Here is an 18,598-nt window from a genome sequence, read left to right on the forward strand (position 1 = left end):
GTTAACTCCCGAGCCAGGTATGAAAGGGCTCCTGTTTTGTCACTCTTCTGTGTGAGGAGCAGGAGTCTGTTAGGGGCCCCTAGGTTTGAGTCAAGCTACCGTCCAGGCTTTTTACCAAAAGGCATCTTTTTGGCCCCCAGGAGGCTGATCTAAAGCCAAACTAGATGCTAATTAGTTGAGTCCACCATTGTTTGGGTAATTCAAGCCCAGAGTGGCTTTCGGGGGTCTAAATGATCCCCATGGGTACTAGTTTTCTGCTTTGACTACAATGTTGTGGCCAAGTTAGGATTAGCCCGCAGGCCTCACTGCCACCTAATAAGAGACAAAAATAGTTGAAGGAAATAGCTGTGCCTGCAGGGGGCCGAATGTCTGGGTTAGCAGGCGCGGACTCCCGAGGGATGCCGGACTCCTGAGGGGTGCCGGACGCCAGGGCCTGGCTGGTCCAGGACAGTGACCCTCCCATCTGGGGGTGGGGAAAGTTGCTTCTCTTGCCACGTGGCAGCTGGAACCCCATTTGAATACATCCCCGCTACTTGGTCAGTGCTCTGTAAACCTGCGTAGCGGAACCCGGGAATAGCAAGAACATTTGTGTCTTACTCTTTCTGGGAGAAGTAACAAGCCTTCCAGGAGGGATGCCTGACACACCAGCAGCTGTCTGGGGGGCAGGGCGTGGTGAACCCAGTGGCAAGACAGCAGCCAGAGGTGTAGACTCGAGCACCGGCTCCGCAGGTCAGTCTTTGATCCCAATCTCAGCTCTACTAAATGGCCATTGCCAGGTCTTGGGTATTACTGAAAAAACACAAGATCTGGATTCTTAGGCAACAGAAAATGCTGATAGTATCTCTTCCCCACGGCTATGATGGAGGTTAAGCGAGCTGTGTACGGGTGTACACAGCATCTGGTACCTAGTGACTGCTCGGGAAGCAGGAGCCGTGAACCTGAGGCCCGCTCTGTTCAGCCACAGTGTGGGCAGCTTTCCACATCTCACAGCAGCACCCAGTGCTCATCTGTTCCTGCAAGAGGATTTCAGAGGCCACACGGAGAGGGGAGCCCAGGATGCCACCTCCACCAGCAGTAAGGTTTCTGGGCATTGTCCACCCCAGAGCATCGCCCCCGGCCCTGTCTTCCGACCGTGAGGAGAGCAGCAGCTTTGTACCAGTCCGCAGAGAGGAGTACAGGAAGCGGCAGCCTTCCTTTATGCCTCGACCCTCAGCCAGAATGTAAACAAAACCTGTTTTTTCCCTCCTTTAACTCAGTGTCTTCAAGGGGACTCACAAGTACCAGCCACCCCATCAACAGAAGATGCCAGATGTGCGCGTTTTTTTAAATTACGTTTATTTAGCGTATGTACACATAAAAGAGAAATTGCCCTCTGATCCCACCCAGCAGAAAACATGCACAAACCCCAGCTATAAGTGGAGGGAAGGGGCCCCAGCCCCAAGTTAGTGGTTGGGATGGTGCAATCCTGGGAGTCCCATGCCCTAGTCAGGAGAGGGCTGGGCCGAGGGGGCGGAGAGCCCTCCCGTCGCCAGGCCTAAAACAAGCGCGCGCCGTAGCCGAAGGTCTGTTTGATGCCCTCGAAGTAGTACCGCTGCCAGCCCTGCCGCGTCCTCTCCTCCTCGGGGGCTGGCACGCCTCTGCCTTCCATGCACAGCTCAGTCTCTCCGTTCTTGTCCAGGAAGGTCAAGGTGATGGTGGCAAAGTGCCCTGGGGAAGGCAGAGAGGATCCAGGGTTTCCACCAAGACTTGAGATGAGGGGAAAAGAACGAGTTCCAGGGATAAGAGCCAAGGGCAAATCCGTATACTTACCTTCTGGCCAAGATTTAAACCTCCATTTCATCACAATCAGTTTCTCAGGGACCTAAAATAATTGAAGAGATCACTCTGAGCTGTGGACTCCCATGTCCCCGATCCTTTCTTTTTTTTTTTTTTTTTTAAAGATTTCATTTATTTATTTGACAGAGAGAGATCACAAGTAGGCAGAGAGGCAGGCAGAGAGAGAGGAAGGGAAGCAGGCTCCCTGCCGAGCGAGAGCCCGATGCAGGACTCGATCCCAGGACCCCAAGATCATGACCTGAGCCGAAGACAGTGGCTTAACCCACTGAGGCACCCAGGCGCCCTCCCCGATCCTTTCGTACGGAGTCTATCATCCATGTGATTCTACCACTTGGGCACAAAGTGGACAACCATGGAGTTGGCGGCTTCTGCCCCAATGCCAGCCCCACTTTTCCCTTACGCTGAAGTACAGTTGGGTCAGCTGTGCCCAGGGGACATTTCAGTGCTGCACATGGAAAGCCACCGCCCCGATATGTATGACCCCTCTTCCACAAAGGAACATTTCAAGAAGAACTAATTTTACTCCACTAAGGAAAAAAAATCAGAGGAAAGCAAGGAAATTTAACTACAACATTCTTTTGGAAATAAAAAATAAGTCTTTGCAAACTGGAGAGCTTAAATTTTACCTACAGAGCTGAAAAAAGAAGGGAACGATGTATTTCTCTCACCAGAGACTACCTCCTGGGTCTGGGGCTAGCAGGCACTCACCAGATCAGAGAACTCTCCAGAGACGTTGCCATCTACCAGGTGAAACTTCCCACCTTTGTCTGCTTCCAGCATTGCGGGAGCATGGGTAAAGGCCTGAACGAGCTGTGGAAACAAAGTAGGTGGAAGACGATGCCCCTCTCAGTGGGACCCAGGGACCAAGGTAGCTGACACCTGCACGCCTCAGCTCTCATTTCCAAAGGCACCACTTTGCCCAATGACCAGGTTCTATTCTGTTCCACTACAAAGGAACAGCCACTACTCAAGGCTTTGGCTTGAATAATGCTTTGTGAATCCAGGATGCCATTCCTTCAGATCCGTTCCCTTTCCTAACAAGAATGCATCCAGTGGTGCCCACTCACACCACCCAAAACTAGTACATGGGAGGAAAAAGAAGGCATGTCCACTTTGCTGAGTAGGCTGAACAGAAGGGTCTTTCCTTTGCCTCCACCTGTAGGAGGAAAACCTCAGAGCTCTGCTTTCCAGGACCTGCTTTGCACACAGAGGGGACGTGCCCACAACCCAAGTCACCCAGAACAGCAGATGCCCTGAGGCCTGAAGGACAGGATTATACTTACCTCTTGGGTGGTAAAGACTCTATAGAGCTCCTCTGGTGAGGTCAGGAAGGTTTCTCTAAGGGTGATCTTACAAGTGGGGATTTTGACACCAACAGGTCTGGCCTGGGTTTTTGAAGGAGCAGACTTAGCCTGTGGAGGCGGCAGTGAGAAAGGTTTAGAGGGATGGGGAAACCTGCAGGAACACAGCTTCCAGGACAGGCCTGTTACTCATCCTCACAGACGTCTCTGCCTCTGGTGCTAAGTACCCCAGGGGCTTGGAGGGAATGTGTATGGATGGTTCAGTCAGGAGGGAGGCTTGCCCAGAACGTCGATTCCCACTGAAAACACCATCCCGGGTGAAGGAGGAGAGATACTCACTGAAAACCCCACTGACCAAAGGATGTGGCAAACCATGAGGTATTTCAGTGTAATTCTCAAAGAAAAAGTCTGTGCTTAAATAGCTGGAAGCAGCCACCTCCCCTCTGGGATTCCCTTCACTGTGCTGACGAAGGGCAGCAGACCAAGTGCTGAGCCTGAGCCGCACAGGTCCGCCTCCACAAAAATATTTGCTCACCCTGCAAATGTGAAATCGATCCTTTCCTGACAGGTGAATGTAGGGATCTAACCCTGGTACCTTCAGGAGACCTCCAGTGTCAAAGTAGGACAGAGCAGCACCCCAATTGGAAGGAATACCAAAGCCACATAAAAGGTAAATGCTACCCTGTGTTCATAACCTCCTAACTGGTATTAAATGCAGTCAGGAGACTCGGAAGCCCCCGATAGCTTCCATCTGCTCTAGGGGTCTGCTCTAAATGAATAAAAACCAGGTTAAAGAGGAACAAAACAACTACATACTGCGGACTCTGTGAAAAGCACCATGGGCAGATCATATGCCACTCTGGCTTGGAGGTTAAGGTCAGAGAGAAAAGCACATGGAAATACACGTACCTTGCGCTCCTCAGTTTTCAGTGCTGGCCGCCCGGTCGAGTCTACTGCCTCTCCGTTCATCGTAGGCAAGATCATGCCCTGTGTGAACTCTGAAAAGATAAAACCCCCACTCCTGGAAGTTATTTCTTAATAGATGAAATCTGGGGCTTCTTTAGAGTTTGACAAACATGGACACCTTACCCCAGAATGAGGTAACAACAGAGAAAGAGCCTATCTACTTCATGCCTTTCCCTTTGGTCTCTGCAAGACAGGCATCTGAGCATACGCTGTAGAATACACAATGTTAACTAGAGTTGTTTTGAACCCAATTCCACTAGAAGCATCATAACTTGTTAAATGCAGATGAGGTCTATCACGGATAGGAGTGAATGAATGCAGCAGCACTTGCAGTGACTTCAAGAGGAGGGCAAGATGCCCACGGATGCAGATTCAGTCCCCCTTCTCTGCTCTGCCTTACCTCTGTAGAGCAGCCACAACTAGTCACCGCACCACCAAAAGAGGTGTGACCTTCTACGCTGGTTCCCTTGGACAGCCACACTACGTACTCCCAACATCAAAATCAGAACATACGGGCAGAACTGAAATTCTAAGGGGGAGAGCTAACTGCTGCCTAATGACCCCCAGGGGTCCCTGGAGAATGCGTATCAAAGACAGTCCAGGACTGTGCTCAAGGAGCGAGTCTGGGGATGCCAAGTCTAGGTCAGCACTGTCCAACAGACATACAAGGTCAGCCTCACACAGAATTTTACATTTGCCAGTAGCCACATTACAGCATTAAAACGAGTGAAATTAATTTTGACAGTATATTTAACCCAGTCCTCTGCTATCCAAATTATCATTTCAAGGTTATCAATATAAAAAAAGCTATTGATCATTCACATTCTTTTTTTGGGTACCAGGTTTTCAAAACCCACTGTATTTTATACTCAGGGCACAACTCCATTTGGACTAGCCACATTTTAAGAGCTCAACAGTCAATATATTGGACAACCCATCTGTAGATCTTTCCCCTTATTGAGGTTATAGACGGACTCTGAGATGAATAAGCCCCCTCCCCCCAAATCTTTATTCATTTGGCAAAGAAAGGATTGTCAGGCCCCTTCATCAGCAGTCTGATGGCCGGGGGTTGGGGAGGCACTACCTCCTCAAGGTATAGAGAACTACTCAAGGGATACCTGTTTTGAGGGTGCTGATGTAAATTCCCATTGCTTCTCTTAGAAGTTTCACCCCTTCTTCCTTCATTAAGGCCACGAGATTTGTGTCAGGCTCATCTTTGGCAAGGCTCACACTAATCTGAGTGAAAGATCAGAAGTAGGTGGTAAATAACGTGCGGGGGACCCACAGCATGGAGTGCGGGTGCTGAGCAATCAGGGAACTGCTGGCATTTCCACGGGAAATGTGTGAGGGCTGGGGTATTTTTTCCAATCCCCATGAGTATTCCTTCTCAGGTTCTCTCTGTCAAAGCCATGGTGGCTAAGTCAGAACCCAAGTGACTAGCTAAAAACAGAGGAATTAAATGAGCACGAGCTGTGCTGGCAGCTCCCAATGGCACCACAGACCTAGGAAATCAGCTGCAGACTGAGGTTCTGAATGCTGGGACTCAGCCTGGGCTTTAATCTTGAATGACAGTTCATTTTTCTCCTCTGGGAAACGAGGATGTGGAAGACTCAGAAGAGGAATTAGGAAGCACAAACCTCTACTTCATCCACACTGTTTTCATCAGACAAATTGGGGATCTCCACATGTCCCTTGTACTGCACTCCAGACTTAGAGGTACCTGTCAAAAGCAATGCCAGGTCATTAGTCTCTCCTGCAGGCAAAGTCTACTCTGGGGTTCTAACTACTCCTCTGTTTATGCTTCTTTTGAACTACCGAACTGACCCTCTTTATTCTGAGAATGCCAGATGCAATCAACCCTCCCCCCACTTCCTCAGAAGAAATGTCTTTCCTCATTAAATCTGTTGAGATCAACCGTGTTATTACTGTATGGGACTGGGAGCTATACGGATGTGGTGCTAGCGTGAATTTTGCCAGGGAGCATTCGGGTCAATGATCAAGGCAGTCAGTTCTGCTAAGATGCTTGTTCTGAAAATAGAAGTTTGCTTCAATGCGACTGACATATTAGGGGACAATCTGATCACAGCATGAATTTCATGCTTGCTAATACAGGATTTCTTCGTAAGAAACACTAGGTGAACACACAAAACCACACCCGGCTGAAAGGATCTGCACAGGAATACACAAGACACACACTTTCCAAATACTCATCTACTAGCAACCTCAGGGGGGCCCATGTCTTACAAGCCAGGCCACCCACGCTGGTGTCATCATGCCCCCTCTGATTTCAGCTGACCCTCCTTCCACCAATTCACTATAACCCGCCTGCTGTAAACCTTCTGACCACTCATACAAGTGAACTTCAGGTCTTTGTCAAGGTAAAGCAACATGTTTACTGTATTTTTACTGTATTTCTTCCCATCTAACGTGTAGAGCTGTGCTATCATTTTTTACATTCCTACGTTTAAAAAAACGTGTCACCGATGAAGGTTTTAGGTGTTGTGTGTCCTGTCCCTAACCCTATCTTCCCTATAAGCCCTGTGGTTTTGGTTGAGCAATTTTACACAGTACGGTAATCTCTAGAACACATGGGTGACGTTATGGCAGATTCAAAATTAACCAGCAAGTCATTTATCTTCACTTCTCTCGACCTCAGCATCTCAATCTATACAAAGAGCTCTGGGCAAGAGGACATCTAAGGGTCCTTTCAGACTACAATACTTCAGTAGTAGTTTTTTTAAAGTCACAAACAGATAGATTTACTTTCCTCCCTCTTTATTACCATTTACTTGAGAAATGCTCATTGAAACTTAAATCTATTTTAAGCTTTGCCCCTACATGTACTCCTTGAGCTTTACTGCCTTTTAAAATTCAGCCTCCCAACTATCGGGATCATCTAGGTGGGGCACACACATGGCTTTAATTCTCTGCCAATATCTTCACAGGAGGAACATAAATTAGAAAATAAAACTGCCCCAAATTACAGTCACCCACAAACTTCATCAGCACGGTAGTTGAAACTGATAGATTCACACTGGAGAAAGTAAGAAAAGATCAAGACTAAAAGAATCCCCCTTCCCATCTTTAAATCAACCACCCAAGAGATAAAAGCCAGTCTGAGAAATAGGACCTTATGTAAACTGTCCTAATATATGTGGCCCAAAGATTCGGTGGCCCAACCGCCTCACAGGTGGGGACTTGTGAGACACATCCCCCTCTTTCCCTCAGAAAGAAAATACATTTAGTGTCCCAAAGCAGCAGAGAAATTCTGGCACCCAGGACTGACTGCTAAGGACCTCCAAAGCAGCACCATCTCCCTGGCAGAGTTCCTAACTTCCCCCCAACTGTTCTCCCTGGCTCCCAAAGAGGTCAACCAAAATGCGGTTAACGTTTATCCTAACAGCCTGGCATAGACTTACCTGTCCAGTTTAGTTTGATGCTCCACTCATAAAAGAAAATCAGTTTGCCTTTGCGATTGTTAATGGATGCCTCTCCATCAAGCTTATTCACTTCCGTCACCTCACATCTGCCTTCCTCATTTTGCACCCGCACTGCCAGGAACAGGGTTTTCAGCTTATCCGTGGACCAATTTGAAGCATCCCTCTCTGTCCTGCAAAACAGACATAAAGCTATGGACCAGGAGCCGCATGAAAGACACATGCTTGCTCTGTGCAAGAGAATCCAAGGCTGAAAGAGGTCTGGCAAGAAGTTTGAAAAGATCAGTCCCACTCCAGGACATCCACCCATTTAGGAAGGCAAGGAATCCCATATTGTCAATAAAGACAACAGCTGTGTGGAATGGTTGCAAGTCAAATGGAAAATTATGCTTTCCTTTCTCAGCATGATGGTGCTAGGGTCAGTATCTGACACTTAAAACATGGCGCCCCCGTTTGACCAAATGGAAAACTGTGACCATCCTGCTGAGGTCAGGAGTACAAGAGTGGGCCACAGAATGCAGTATTTAGCTAACAAGTCCAGGAAGTAATAAACTGATCATCTTGACCTCATTAGCACAGTGTTCTGACCTGTCAAATTCAAGCTGTGCCAAAATTGCTCAAAATCCCCTAAACATTTTGTGTCCTCTAGACGGCCATGAAAACAATGTAAGTCAGGGCTTCAAAACACAAAAATCAGATCAAACGCCGGCAGGCTGAGATATAAAGAAGAAAAATCATTCTGTCTCCCGAGGTACTAACTAGTAGAGAAACCGAGAAACCAGAAGCCAAAAGAACTGCAACAAAGTAAAAATACAGTAAAGACAGTGTGAACAAAGTTCAGTGCAGTGAACAGATAAGGAAATAGTACTTTTAATTTCATAAAGGAGAAGAGGCTTTGAAAAGTGGTTACGTTATAAAACCACGATTGCCGGGCAACCAGGGGCAGTCCCGGGAGTTACAACACAACCAAATGAATAGTTCCGGGTGAGAGGCCACGGCATCTTCAGCATCACTGAGCTCTCGGCACCTGCAGAACACGTTCCAAACCTTTGCCCTCTAGACTGAGGCAGCGGTCCCCTACGGCTGACTCCGAATCTCACCCGTAAACCGCAGAAGAGCAATTCCAAACCCGCAGCCCCGAGCCTAACCCAGCGTCTCCCCCACACAATCCACGGCAGTGTGGGTCTCGCTGGTTCCTCCGGCCACGTGTGGGAAGCATGTCCCCGCTGAGGCTGGATGCATCGGCTAGGAGGTTATGTGCTCGCATCTCTGGAACCCCTCCTCTGGGTGCAGCCCTCCCTGTCGCCCCCTTGCCCTCCAAACACAGAAACAGAGGCAGGTGGTGGTGTGTGGAGGGACCTGGGACTAGGGACCCCTGCCAGAAGAAGAACCCCGCCCCATCTCCCGGCAGGGCTGCCCCGGGCCTTAGCTTTGTTCCGACCGAGGTTCCAGGGACCCGCAACCCCGGCCGGGCCGAGCGCTCCCGCGGCCTGGCCCGCTGGCCCTCACCAGTGCCAGTTGTTGACGTTGGTCGCGTCCGCCCGCTCCTCCACGATCCAGCGTGGGTCACCCTCACCCCACTTGGCCATCGGCTCTCCTGTCGCACCGCCACCAACTCCCGAGCAGCCACAGCCACAGCCTCAGGACCGCCTGGTTCCAGCCGCCGGCAGCGCCTGGAAACTACTAGAAGCGGCCGCAGAACCTCCTGGCTTGCTTTTCCCTCCACCCCCCGCCCCTCCCCGCCTTAACTTCCGGCTCCTCCTCACTCCCACCCGGTACTTCCGTTCCACCTCGTCGAACTTCAACTTCTGCCTGTTCTAGAGTTCCTTCAGGCTCCCTCGGGTTATCGCTAAAGGGGCCCGAAATGCAACCGCTCATACAACCATTCATCACCGGTAAGGCCACAAAGAACACATCTCATTGTTTCCCTAGACTCTGAATTGGCCCTGCTGAGCCTCATGGGAATTGTAGTCTTGTTAAGTAACCTGCTGGATAACCGCGGAAGGTCGCGCTGAAAGTAAAGGACTTAAGTGCGGTGCGCTGGGAGTTCTGGGAGTTGTAGTCAAGGAGCCCTGTGTCTCGTCCAGAACGTGTGGAACGATGTAGAGGAAAAACTACAATTTCCAGCATGCTGTGCGACTCCTTTCTTGACACACGTGCCCTTTTTCCGCCCCACCCGCGACTAATCGCTTCCGCCCATTTTCTCTGCCGCTTAGCCTGACTAGAAAGGGTGGTCCAGCGGCGGAAGAGTCTGACGCTGTCCTGAAAGGGTGGGCTCGGTGTGGAAGAGGTGAGGGTGTCCCAAGCCGTGTGGGCCGCGTGTCTGGCTGATTTCAGCCTTTCCGCAAACTTACCCTTTCCCCCTGTTCTCTGAGGAGTCCCTAGACTCCCAGGCCCGGCTCTTGCAGTCGGAGCGACCGAGTACGTTGGGAGCCCGAGTACGCTCGGCGTTGGGGCTCTCGGTGAGCCTCGACATTTGATTTTGAAGGAGCTTTTATTGTGCCGGCGATCCGCCGGGCCCTGGCGAGCGCCGTAGATCCACGGCTTCCTGGACGTTCGTCGGGAGAGTCGTCTTCGGCTAACCCACATTCCCTGGTCTTCGTTCATAGTCACCTATCACGTAGTTACGCCTGGCTCTGAAGATGATGATTAAATCTGAATCCAGCTTCTCGGTAGCTGGTTTGTGAGGAGTCCTGAAGTAGGGAGCGTGTTGGTCGTGGATTTTTTTTTTTTTTTTTTTGCGGATGCCTGTTTTCCTTCCCTTTGTCATGTCGTGTGGATTTGCTGCCCTGTCTTGTGGGCTCTCAATGAACAGGTGACGACAGGGACAAGCCTCTGCTGTATTCGAAGTCATGTTGAAGCACCCTTTTCAGTCGCTCTTAAAATCGTACCTGGTTTTAACTTCTAGAGCCGTTAAATTAACTTTCTCTCTTTCCTTGGCAAGTAAATCTAGGTTCTGGGTTGGCTTTAGAAGTACAAAGTGGTGTCAAGTGTCCATTGCGGTTGCGTGGTTAAAAAAAGATTCCAGAAATCCTCTGGTGGATTCCTGGGCTTGTTGGACACATTCTGTGCTTGTTTGTAGATATTTACAGACATTTATTTACCGCAGGAAGGTAAGGACCTGCCCTGGTTTTCCCTAGAGTGAGACAGGGAAGGACCATGCATGTCAGAGTGGGAAAGATCCAGGAGCCGGAAAACCTGGATTATAAGAGCAATTAGCAAAGTGGTTTCGGTACCTAATCCTTTTGTGCTTCGTTTTCCTCATCAGTGAACTAGAGATGGAATCTGCCAGGCCTATGTTATAGAGCTGTTGTGAGGGTGACAGAGTGCTCTGTAAGTTGGCATCTGTGCCAGGGACATTTACATGCTACCCACGGACTTCAGTGATTGTGAGAGCCGTCCTCAGCATTTTTGTGTCAAATTAATTGTTTTAAACTTTTAAGATTGCTTAAAAGTATTTTCTTCCTAGATTTTCCCAAGTTACCATGATGCTTTATTAATAAACATCAATACTGAGCATTAATTTTGTGTCAGGCACTAAGTGCTCTACATGTATTAACTAGTTTAAGCCTTCCAACAGTTTTGTGAGGTAGGCATCTATTGCTATGCCCATTTTACAGATTGGGAAACCAAGATGGAAAGATGTCAGTAAAATATCCTGTGCTAAAAAGATATACACTTAATATTTACTTTTTTCTTAAGATTTTATTTATTTATTTGACAGAGAGAGAGAGAGATCACAAGTAGGCAGAGAGAAATGGGAAGCAAGGCTCCCTGCTAAACAGAGATTCCCAGTGCCCAGCTCAATCCCAGGATTGATCCCTGAGATCATGACCTGAGCCGAAGGCAGAGGCTTAACCCATTGAGCCACCCAAGCGCCCCTAATATTTACTTTCTTCTAGGTGTTTCCTCAGTCCTATTTCTTCTTCACTGCAATCCTGTAAAGTAGGCTATCATTTTCTCCAACACCTAGATGTAGAATTATTTAACCAGTTTGCTCAGAATTGGGAAACCAAGATTTGAGGGTTTTTTCCCTAAGATTTTATTTATTTATTTGACAGAGACACAGAGAGAGGGAACACAAGCAGGGGGAGAGGGAGAAGCAAGCTTCCCACTGAGAAGGGAGCCTGATGCAGGGCTTGATCCTAGGACCCTGGGACCATGACCTGAGCCAAAGGCAAATGCCTAACCCACTGAGCCACCCAGGTGCCCCAGAAACCAATATTTGAATTCAAAGCTGCCTACTATAAAGCCTGTGCTTATACCACCATTAGGGATAATTTCATTGTATGTGCCAGCTTTATTTGGCTTTAAATACCCAGAAGGACTTTTAAATTATATTTGGATTCAGTAGAGCTCAATTAGTGAGGTCTGCCATGGGAAGGGATCAGATAGGAGAAAATACCCACCATACCTTGCAATGCCTGTATCCCCTGAAAACACAAGAGTCAGGAAGTGAGAGTGCAGATGATTCCCTGGCTTACAGTCCTTCACCTTACAATTTTTCAACTTTATGGTGGTATGAAAGTGATACACTTTACATATATATATATATATATGTGTGTGTGTGTGTGTGTGTGTGTGTATGTGTGTGTGTGTGTGTGTGTGTATATATATATATATATGTAAAGTGTATCACTTTTTTTTTTTTTTTTTTTTTTTTTGTAAAGTAAGCTCCACACCCAGTGCAGAGCGGAACAGGGGGACTGAACTCACAACCCTGAGATTGAGACCTGAGCTGAGATCAAGAGTCAGACCCTTAACCAACTAAACCACATGGGCATCCTAAGAGTGATACACATTCAGTAGAAACCATAGTTTGAATTTTGAATTTGGATCTTTTCTTGGGCTGATAATATACAGTATAATACTTTTTTGGTGCTGAGCAGTGGCAGTGAACCACAGCTCCCAGTCAGCCACATGATCACAAGGTTGAACAACTGATATATTTAAACTATTCTGCACCCACACAATCATTCTGTTTTTCACTTTCAGTACAGCAATGAATAAATTATATGAGATATTCAACACTTTATAAAATAGGTATTGTGTTAGATGATTTTGCCCAACTGTAGCTAATATAAGTATTCTGAGCATGTTTAAGGTAGGCTAGGCTAAGGTGTGCTGTTCAGCATTTTCAGCTTAAAATATTCTTGACTTATGTTGGGTTTATCTGGATGTTAACTCCATTGTAAGTTGAGGAATATCTGTAGAGTACATCCAGGGCCATCAGAAGCTTCAACGGGGCGCTTGGGTGGCTCAGCTGGTTAAGCAACTGACACATTGTTGGTTCAGGTCATGATTTCAGGATCATGAGATCAAGTCCCGTATCAGGCTCCGCACTCAGTGTGGAGTCTGAGATTTCTTCTGTCCTTTCTCCTACTCATGCTCATTCGTGTGTGCTCTCTTTCAAATAACTAAATAAAATCTTAAAAAAAAAAAAAAGAATTCTTATATCTCAGTGCTAAGAAAGAAAAAAAAAACATTAAAAAAGAAGCTTCAGCAGGGTTGCCATGATGAGTCTATCTCAAGCTTCTGTTGTGAAAGGTGCTATTGAAAAAAAAGGAAAAGCAAATTGATTCTTTAAAATTTGATGTGTAGCCTTTGGAGTTATGTTTGTTGCTTTGGGAGTTTTGGTAACTAGTTCTTAGTTTAAATCAATTTTCACTCTACCCAGTGGCATTGATAATTTAGTTTGTAATTCTAGGGCAAGACTTTTTTTCAGAGTGAAATCTGATTTTTTTTTTTAATAGTAAAGTTTATTGAGTACAAAGCTCCCAAAGAGGAGGGGACCTGAGAGGGTTGTCCTGAAATCTGATTTTAGAATAGTTATGAGAGAGACTTAAAGTGTTTTAACCGATTCTTTATATACATTTCTTAGCCACACCCTCAGTTCCTAAAATTTAGCCAGTACTTTTTGGTAAATCAGTCATAATTTGAAGATGCAAGACAATTCTGCTTCATTTAATCATTCATATCTTCTGGCATTTAGCAAGCATAGATGAGAGCAAGATATTTGCCAGTTTTATTCACTATAGTGTATTCCAGGAGCCTAGGACAGTGCCTCAGAGATGGCCCTCAGTAATAGATATGTGTTGAATAATGCATGAATGCAGTTATTATTTGTTTTGTCGATACTTTGATTGATCTTGTGCATTCAGCAAAATTTGTGATGCATTCTTATAACTCTTTCCTGTTTTGTGCTATTACTTTCATATGTATCAATGCTGAATACCCCAGTTCTGTTGCAGGGTCCTTCAGGAGAGGGATTGTGTCTTGCACTTTATAAATATCCCCTCAGTACCTGAGAGAGTGCCTTGAACAAAGTAGGTGTTCTAGGAATGAATGACTACTTGTGGTTAAGTAGAAGATCAGAAGTATGGTTTGATCAGTTGGAGACCCAACGATCGGATTTGATGTGACAGACTCAGTATTTCCCTTCTCAGATTCTTTTCAACATCTCTAGTAACTGCAGGGTGGGGTGGGAGGGAGAGTTTGCAGTGATGGAACCTGAAGCTTTTGGAGCTCTTTTGGAAGCAATCCAGGGAGGGACGTATGTCTGTCTTACTCTCACTCCAGATGAATCGGACAAAGGTTGATGAGGAAGAGTATTGGAACAGCTCCAAGTTCAAGGCTTTCACCTTTGATGATGAAGATGATGAACTCTCACAGGTAGGTTTTCATGAACAATTGCTGCAGGTCACACCTCCACAGTGCCACTCTAAAATTCCTTTGCCTGATATCCTTGGTAACCTGGCTTTTGACTGTGTCTCCCTTAGGCTCAAAAATGTTTTGGGTCAGATCTTTAGAAAAATCTTCATAGAGAAGAGCCCACATAAAAGAGCCAGAAGGATTGTAAAAACCAACTCTCTGCCCTTCTTACTTTTATTCTTAAGGTGATTTCAGTTTCTTTTTCTCTTCTCAGAATCCCAAGTCTTTTATCATGTGATGTAATTTGTTATTTTTGCACGATGAACTGGACTGGATGTTGTCTTTATTGCTTCTGTTTTACAAATGGGGAAATGGGTTTATTTTTGGAGAGCTGGATAAAACTCAGGTTTACACAGCAAGTCATTGCCAGGTATATGATTAGAACTTAAAAGCAGCTTTCATTCCTTCTAAGTCTTGCCACTGGACTGCAGTGTTGGCTAAAAAGCAGTTTGTTTTCTTGGCAAATATTTAGCAGCCTAGGCGTTCGACTGCAGAAAGTGCTGGCCATCTTCAGTCCCAATGGCAACCTTCTTGGTTGTCAGAGAGAGGTGGGAAGTAGTGACTGCCTGAGTACCCTGCCTTATGTCCCTCTGCAGTTAAAGGAATCCAAGAGAGCAGTGAATAGTCTTCGCGACTTCGTGGATGATGAGGATGACGATGACCTGGAGCGAGTCAGCTGGAGTGGGGAGCCTGTGGGAAGTAAGTAGAGGAGGCTATAGGAAGGGATTGATCCTCAGGGTTCTTGTCACTAATGAAGGCGCCACTTGCTTGTCTCCTCAGTGCTTGTTAGGAAGGGGACTGAGGGGAGACTATTTTTACATGAGCATACATTTAGAAATTTAACCCCAGAAGAAACTTGAGGACACAACAGCAGTAGCTGCCATATGGCTCTCCAGGTCTGCCATCCTGGGGCTGTCTTGGCTGGCTATTTCAGACTCATTTAGGATGCTTGTTAAAGTTAGGTTCCTAGGCTTTACTCCAGAGACTGATTTAGTAGGTCTTGGGGGTGGGGGTTCGGATGGGGGGTGGGTCTTAATTTATAATAGGTACTGCAGCTGCTTCTGATAGTCAGTCATATTTGGAACTGCTGGCTTACTTGCTCATAACCGGCTGGCAGGACTGACTTCCTTAGCCACCAGGCCTCGCTGTCTGGCTATTTTATAATACAACTTAACACCTTTGCAGAGTCCATCTGATTTTTAAGAATATTTTAAAAATTTTTCTTAATATAGGAAATACCATCAGGATTTGAAAATCAAGTATTGTAGGCATACAGTGCAAAGTTGCCCTCCCACACTACCATGCATCTACTATTCTCAGTTCCTTCTATCCCAAAACATTGCTGTTGTTTGCTTCTTACGTGTTCAACTGAAGATCCTTTTTATGTGTGAAAATGCATATAGGAATTTATTCTTACTCCCCTTTTTTACACCAGTGGTAGTATCCTTTATGCCCTGCTCTTTTCACTTGCCAATATAGCTTGGAGATCTTTCTGTATCCATACATAAAGAAATTTCTCACTCACTCTCTCTTAAAACAGGAGCATAGTATTATGTTGTATGGATTTTCCATAACTTATTTAACCGTTCCACTTTTTTTTTTAAGATTTTATTTTTTTGACAGAAAGAAAGAGAGCACAAGCAGGGGGAATGGCAGAGGGAGAGGGAGAAAAGCAGGCTCCCCACTGAGCAGGGAGCCTGATTTGGGGCTTGATCCTAGGACTCCAGGATCATGACCTGATCGAAAGGCAGACACTTAACCAACTGAGCCACCCAGGTGCCCCAGCCAGACCACTTTTGATGACCTTTAGATCATTTCCAATCTTCCCTTGTGTATACTGCTATCAGTAACCTTGTTTCCTGCCCAATATGAGTGCATGAAAGATCAGTTTTTTAGAGTGAAAACCCTGGCAGAGGATATTGGCATCTGTACGGGGTACACATTGCCAGGTTGTTCTCCACAGGGGTTGTACTCCCACCAGCAACGTTCGAGTGTTCCTGTTTCCCCACAGTCTTGCCACCAGAGTATTTGAATCAGACTTTGGATCTTTGCCAGTCTTCTAGGGGCCAGCGGTATCTCAGCGTACTTTACTCTGTGTCGTTCTCTTATTAAGTGTGAGGTTGAGCATCTTTTCCCATGTTTAATAGCCACTTGAATTTCCATTTCTGTGATCCATTTATTCATTTCCTTTGCTCCTCTTCCTGTTGATTAGTCTGTTTGATTTTATCCTTTCTCCCTGCTCCGGCTTTTTAAGTCCATGTCAGTAAGGGACCAGGGCCTCTGGTGAAAACTTTCAGTGTTTATCAAAATGCTGGATGTCAAGGATTCTTTTGGATGGGAATCGCTGACTTAGTTCTTACTCTCTCACAGGTATCTCATGGTCCATCAAAGAGACTGCTGGCAGTAGCGGGTCAAGCCAGGAGGGGCGTGAACAGCTGAAGAGCCGAAACAGCTTCTCCACTTACGCGCAACTACCCAAACCTTCTTCTACCTACTCCCTGAGCAGCTTTTTTAGAGGTAAAGAGTGATGATTAAAGGGACAGAGAGTCCTCCTGTGCTCTTAAAAAAGGAAAAAAAAAAAAAAAAGGCACTCAGGCTATGATTTTCATTTACTCTGGAAGAAAAAGATTATTGAAGGATAAAGAATTATCTTTGGAGCTGACAGGGATTAAAAGTGGGAGAAACGAGAAATTCAGAGGGATCGGACTGGGTTTTAGGAATGTGATGAACAAAACTGATACTAGCTCTGTGGCAAGTACTGAAGAAATTTGCTTAGGTCAGAATTCCTGCCTACCCCTATGGGTATCTGTTGGGAACCCTGTGCACTGCTAGTGGGGATGTAAAATGGCACAGCCCCTGTGGGGCACAGGATGGCAGTTCTTCAAAAAAAAGCAAGACAGGGGCGCCTGGGTGGCTCAGTGGGTTAAAGCTTCTGCCTTCGGCTTAGGTCGTGATCCCAGGGTCCTGGGATCGAGCCCCACATCGGGCTCTCTGCTCCGCAGGGAGCCTGCTTCCTCCTCTCTCTCTGCCTGCCTTTCTGCCTACCTGTGATCTCTGTCTGTTAAATAAATAAAATCTTTAAAAATATATTAAAAAAAAAAAAAAGCAAGACAGACATACAGGGCCAGATACTGAATGGTTCCACTTCTGTAAGATATGTAGCATAGTCAGGTTCATGAAGACAGCAAAATAGTGGTTACCAGGGATGGGAGGTAAAGAGGGATGGGGAGTTATTGTTTAATGGGTAGAGAGTCTCATTTTGGGACGATGAGAAGGTTCTGGAGATGGATAGTGGTGATGGCTATACAGTGTGAATATACTCATTGCTACTGAACTGTACATTTAAGAATGATACAAAAAATTCTAGTTTAGATCACATATATTTTACCACAATTTAAAATATTTTCCACCCTGTGTGTCTCATGGCACCTCAAATTTCTGAAGTCGAACGGAGGTTTTTTTTTTTTTTAGCCTCGAGTTCCCATATTGCATAAAAAGGTTCTGTACATACTGCATCCTTAACCAAGTCTGAAATGGCTCTCACTTGAACCATTGACCTCTTCCCTTATATACTCTTTACCTTCAGGGAGAACTAGACCTGGAAGCTTCCAGTCCCTTTCTGATGGTAAGCACTGATCCTCTGCTCTTGATTGCTTTGGGAGATGTTACTGATACAGGGTGCAGTCTGGGGAGTCATGGGGACTAGTGGTAATTAGAATTTCTTCTGAATCTACCACTATTATTAGAGAAATTTTCTGATACTGAGTAAGGAAGTCAAGATCATGCTGGCTGTAGGAGTAAGGGATGACTTCTAGGGATGTTGTCTTTGGGGAGGAGCTGAAATCTACTTTGGGCTGTAAGGATACCTCAGATGCCTTGGGACCTCACAAGTCAAAAAAGGTGTGTGAGAAGGAAGCAGAAGAGGAAAGGATTGACCTGAAGATGGTGTTCTGAGCCAGCTGCCTGTTCTGTTTCAGCTCTGTCGGACGTACCTGCCAAAAGCTATGCTCCAGAGCTGGGCCGACCCAAGGGGGAGTACAGGGTGAGTTATTCCTTGCACTGCACAGTTCAGAGCACTTTGAAGTACATTATCTTGCTTGATCTTCTCAACTTTTTGAGCAGCTATTATTTTAACTTCTTTGTAGATAAGAAAACTGGCTATCTAAACACCAGGGCTTGCCTTGGATCTCACAGCTGTTAAGTGATGTAACTGGGACTCACAATCTATTTTCTGATTCTGTCTTGGTACACGTTCCTTACCCATTATACTGCCTTTTGGAGGCTGTACTTTGAAACTTTTAATCCTTGCTATGGTCTGGAAGCTTGGTGGAGCTCATTTTCCCAAGA

General features: G+C 46.2%; 2 protein-coding genes across 5 annotated transcripts in view; one reads left to right on the forward strand and one right to left on the reverse strand.

Moving 5' to 3' along the window:
• Positions 1–1,295: 1,295 nt before the first annotated feature.
• Positions 1,296–9,285, reverse strand: AHSA1 (activator of HSP90 ATPase activity 1). The gene is made up of 9 exons (XM_004739170.3): positions 9,050–9,285; positions 7,523–7,713; positions 5,741–5,823; positions 5,222–5,339; positions 4,047–4,135; positions 3,120–3,248; positions 2,545–2,646; positions 1,810–1,861; positions 1,296–1,707 (listed from the first exon to the last, which is right to left on the reverse strand). The coding sequence occupies exons 1-9, from the start codon at positions 9,127–9,129 to the stop codon at positions 1,535–1,537; spliced, it is 1,017 nt and encodes a 338-aa protein (XP_004739227.1). The 5' UTR covers positions 9,130–9,285; the 3' UTR covers positions 1,296–1,534.
• A 43-nt stretch (positions 9,286–9,328) lies between these two features.
• VIPAS39 (VPS33B interacting protein, apical-basolateral polarity regulator, spe-39 homolog) overlaps positions 9,329–18,598 on the forward strand; it is a 33,298-nt gene continuing 24,028 nt past the window's right edge. For 2 of the 4 annotated variants that reach the window (XR_006604292.1, XM_004739166.3), the window contains exons 1-6: positions 9,702–9,830; positions 14,120–14,212; positions 14,848–14,950; positions 16,622–16,768; positions 17,838–17,876; positions 18,229–18,293. Coding sequence is in view for 3 of the 4 variants with exons in the window: in XM_004739166.3 (XP_004739223.1) it covers positions 14,120–14,212; positions 14,848–14,950; positions 16,622–16,768; positions 17,838–17,876; positions 18,229–18,293 (447 nt within the window). In the remaining variant the exon portion in view is untranslated. The other 2 variants (XM_004739165.3, XM_045071846.1) reach the window with 2 other exon arrangements.

This window comes from Mustela putorius, unplaced genomic scaffold (genome assembly GCF_011764305.1).
Source record: "Mustela putorius furo isolate JIRA1106 unplaced genomic scaffold, ASM1176430v1.1 tig00000129_pilon_pilon_pilon, whole genome shotgun sequence".
In the NCBI taxonomy this organism is placed as follows: Eukaryota; Metazoa; Chordata; class Mammalia; order Carnivora; family Mustelidae; genus Mustela; species Mustela putorius.

What these genes read in the sequence shown, in the direction of transcription:
- AHSA1 (XM_004739170.3), bottom strand. Translation starts at nt 9,129, where the DNA reads ATGGCCAAGTGGGGTGAGGGTGACCCACGCTGGATCGTGGAGGAGCGG. An exon ending in ACAGTGTGGATGAAGTAGAG is followed by an intron (nt 5,340 to 5,740) that starts GTTTGTGCTTCC and finishes TCTTTCACTCAG; the next exon opens with ATTAGTGTGAGCCTTGCCAA. An exon ending in CATCAGCACCCTCAAAACAG is followed by an intron (nt 4,136 to 5,221) that starts GTATCCCTTGAG and finishes TTATCTTTTCAG; the next exon opens with AGTTCACACAGGGCATGATC.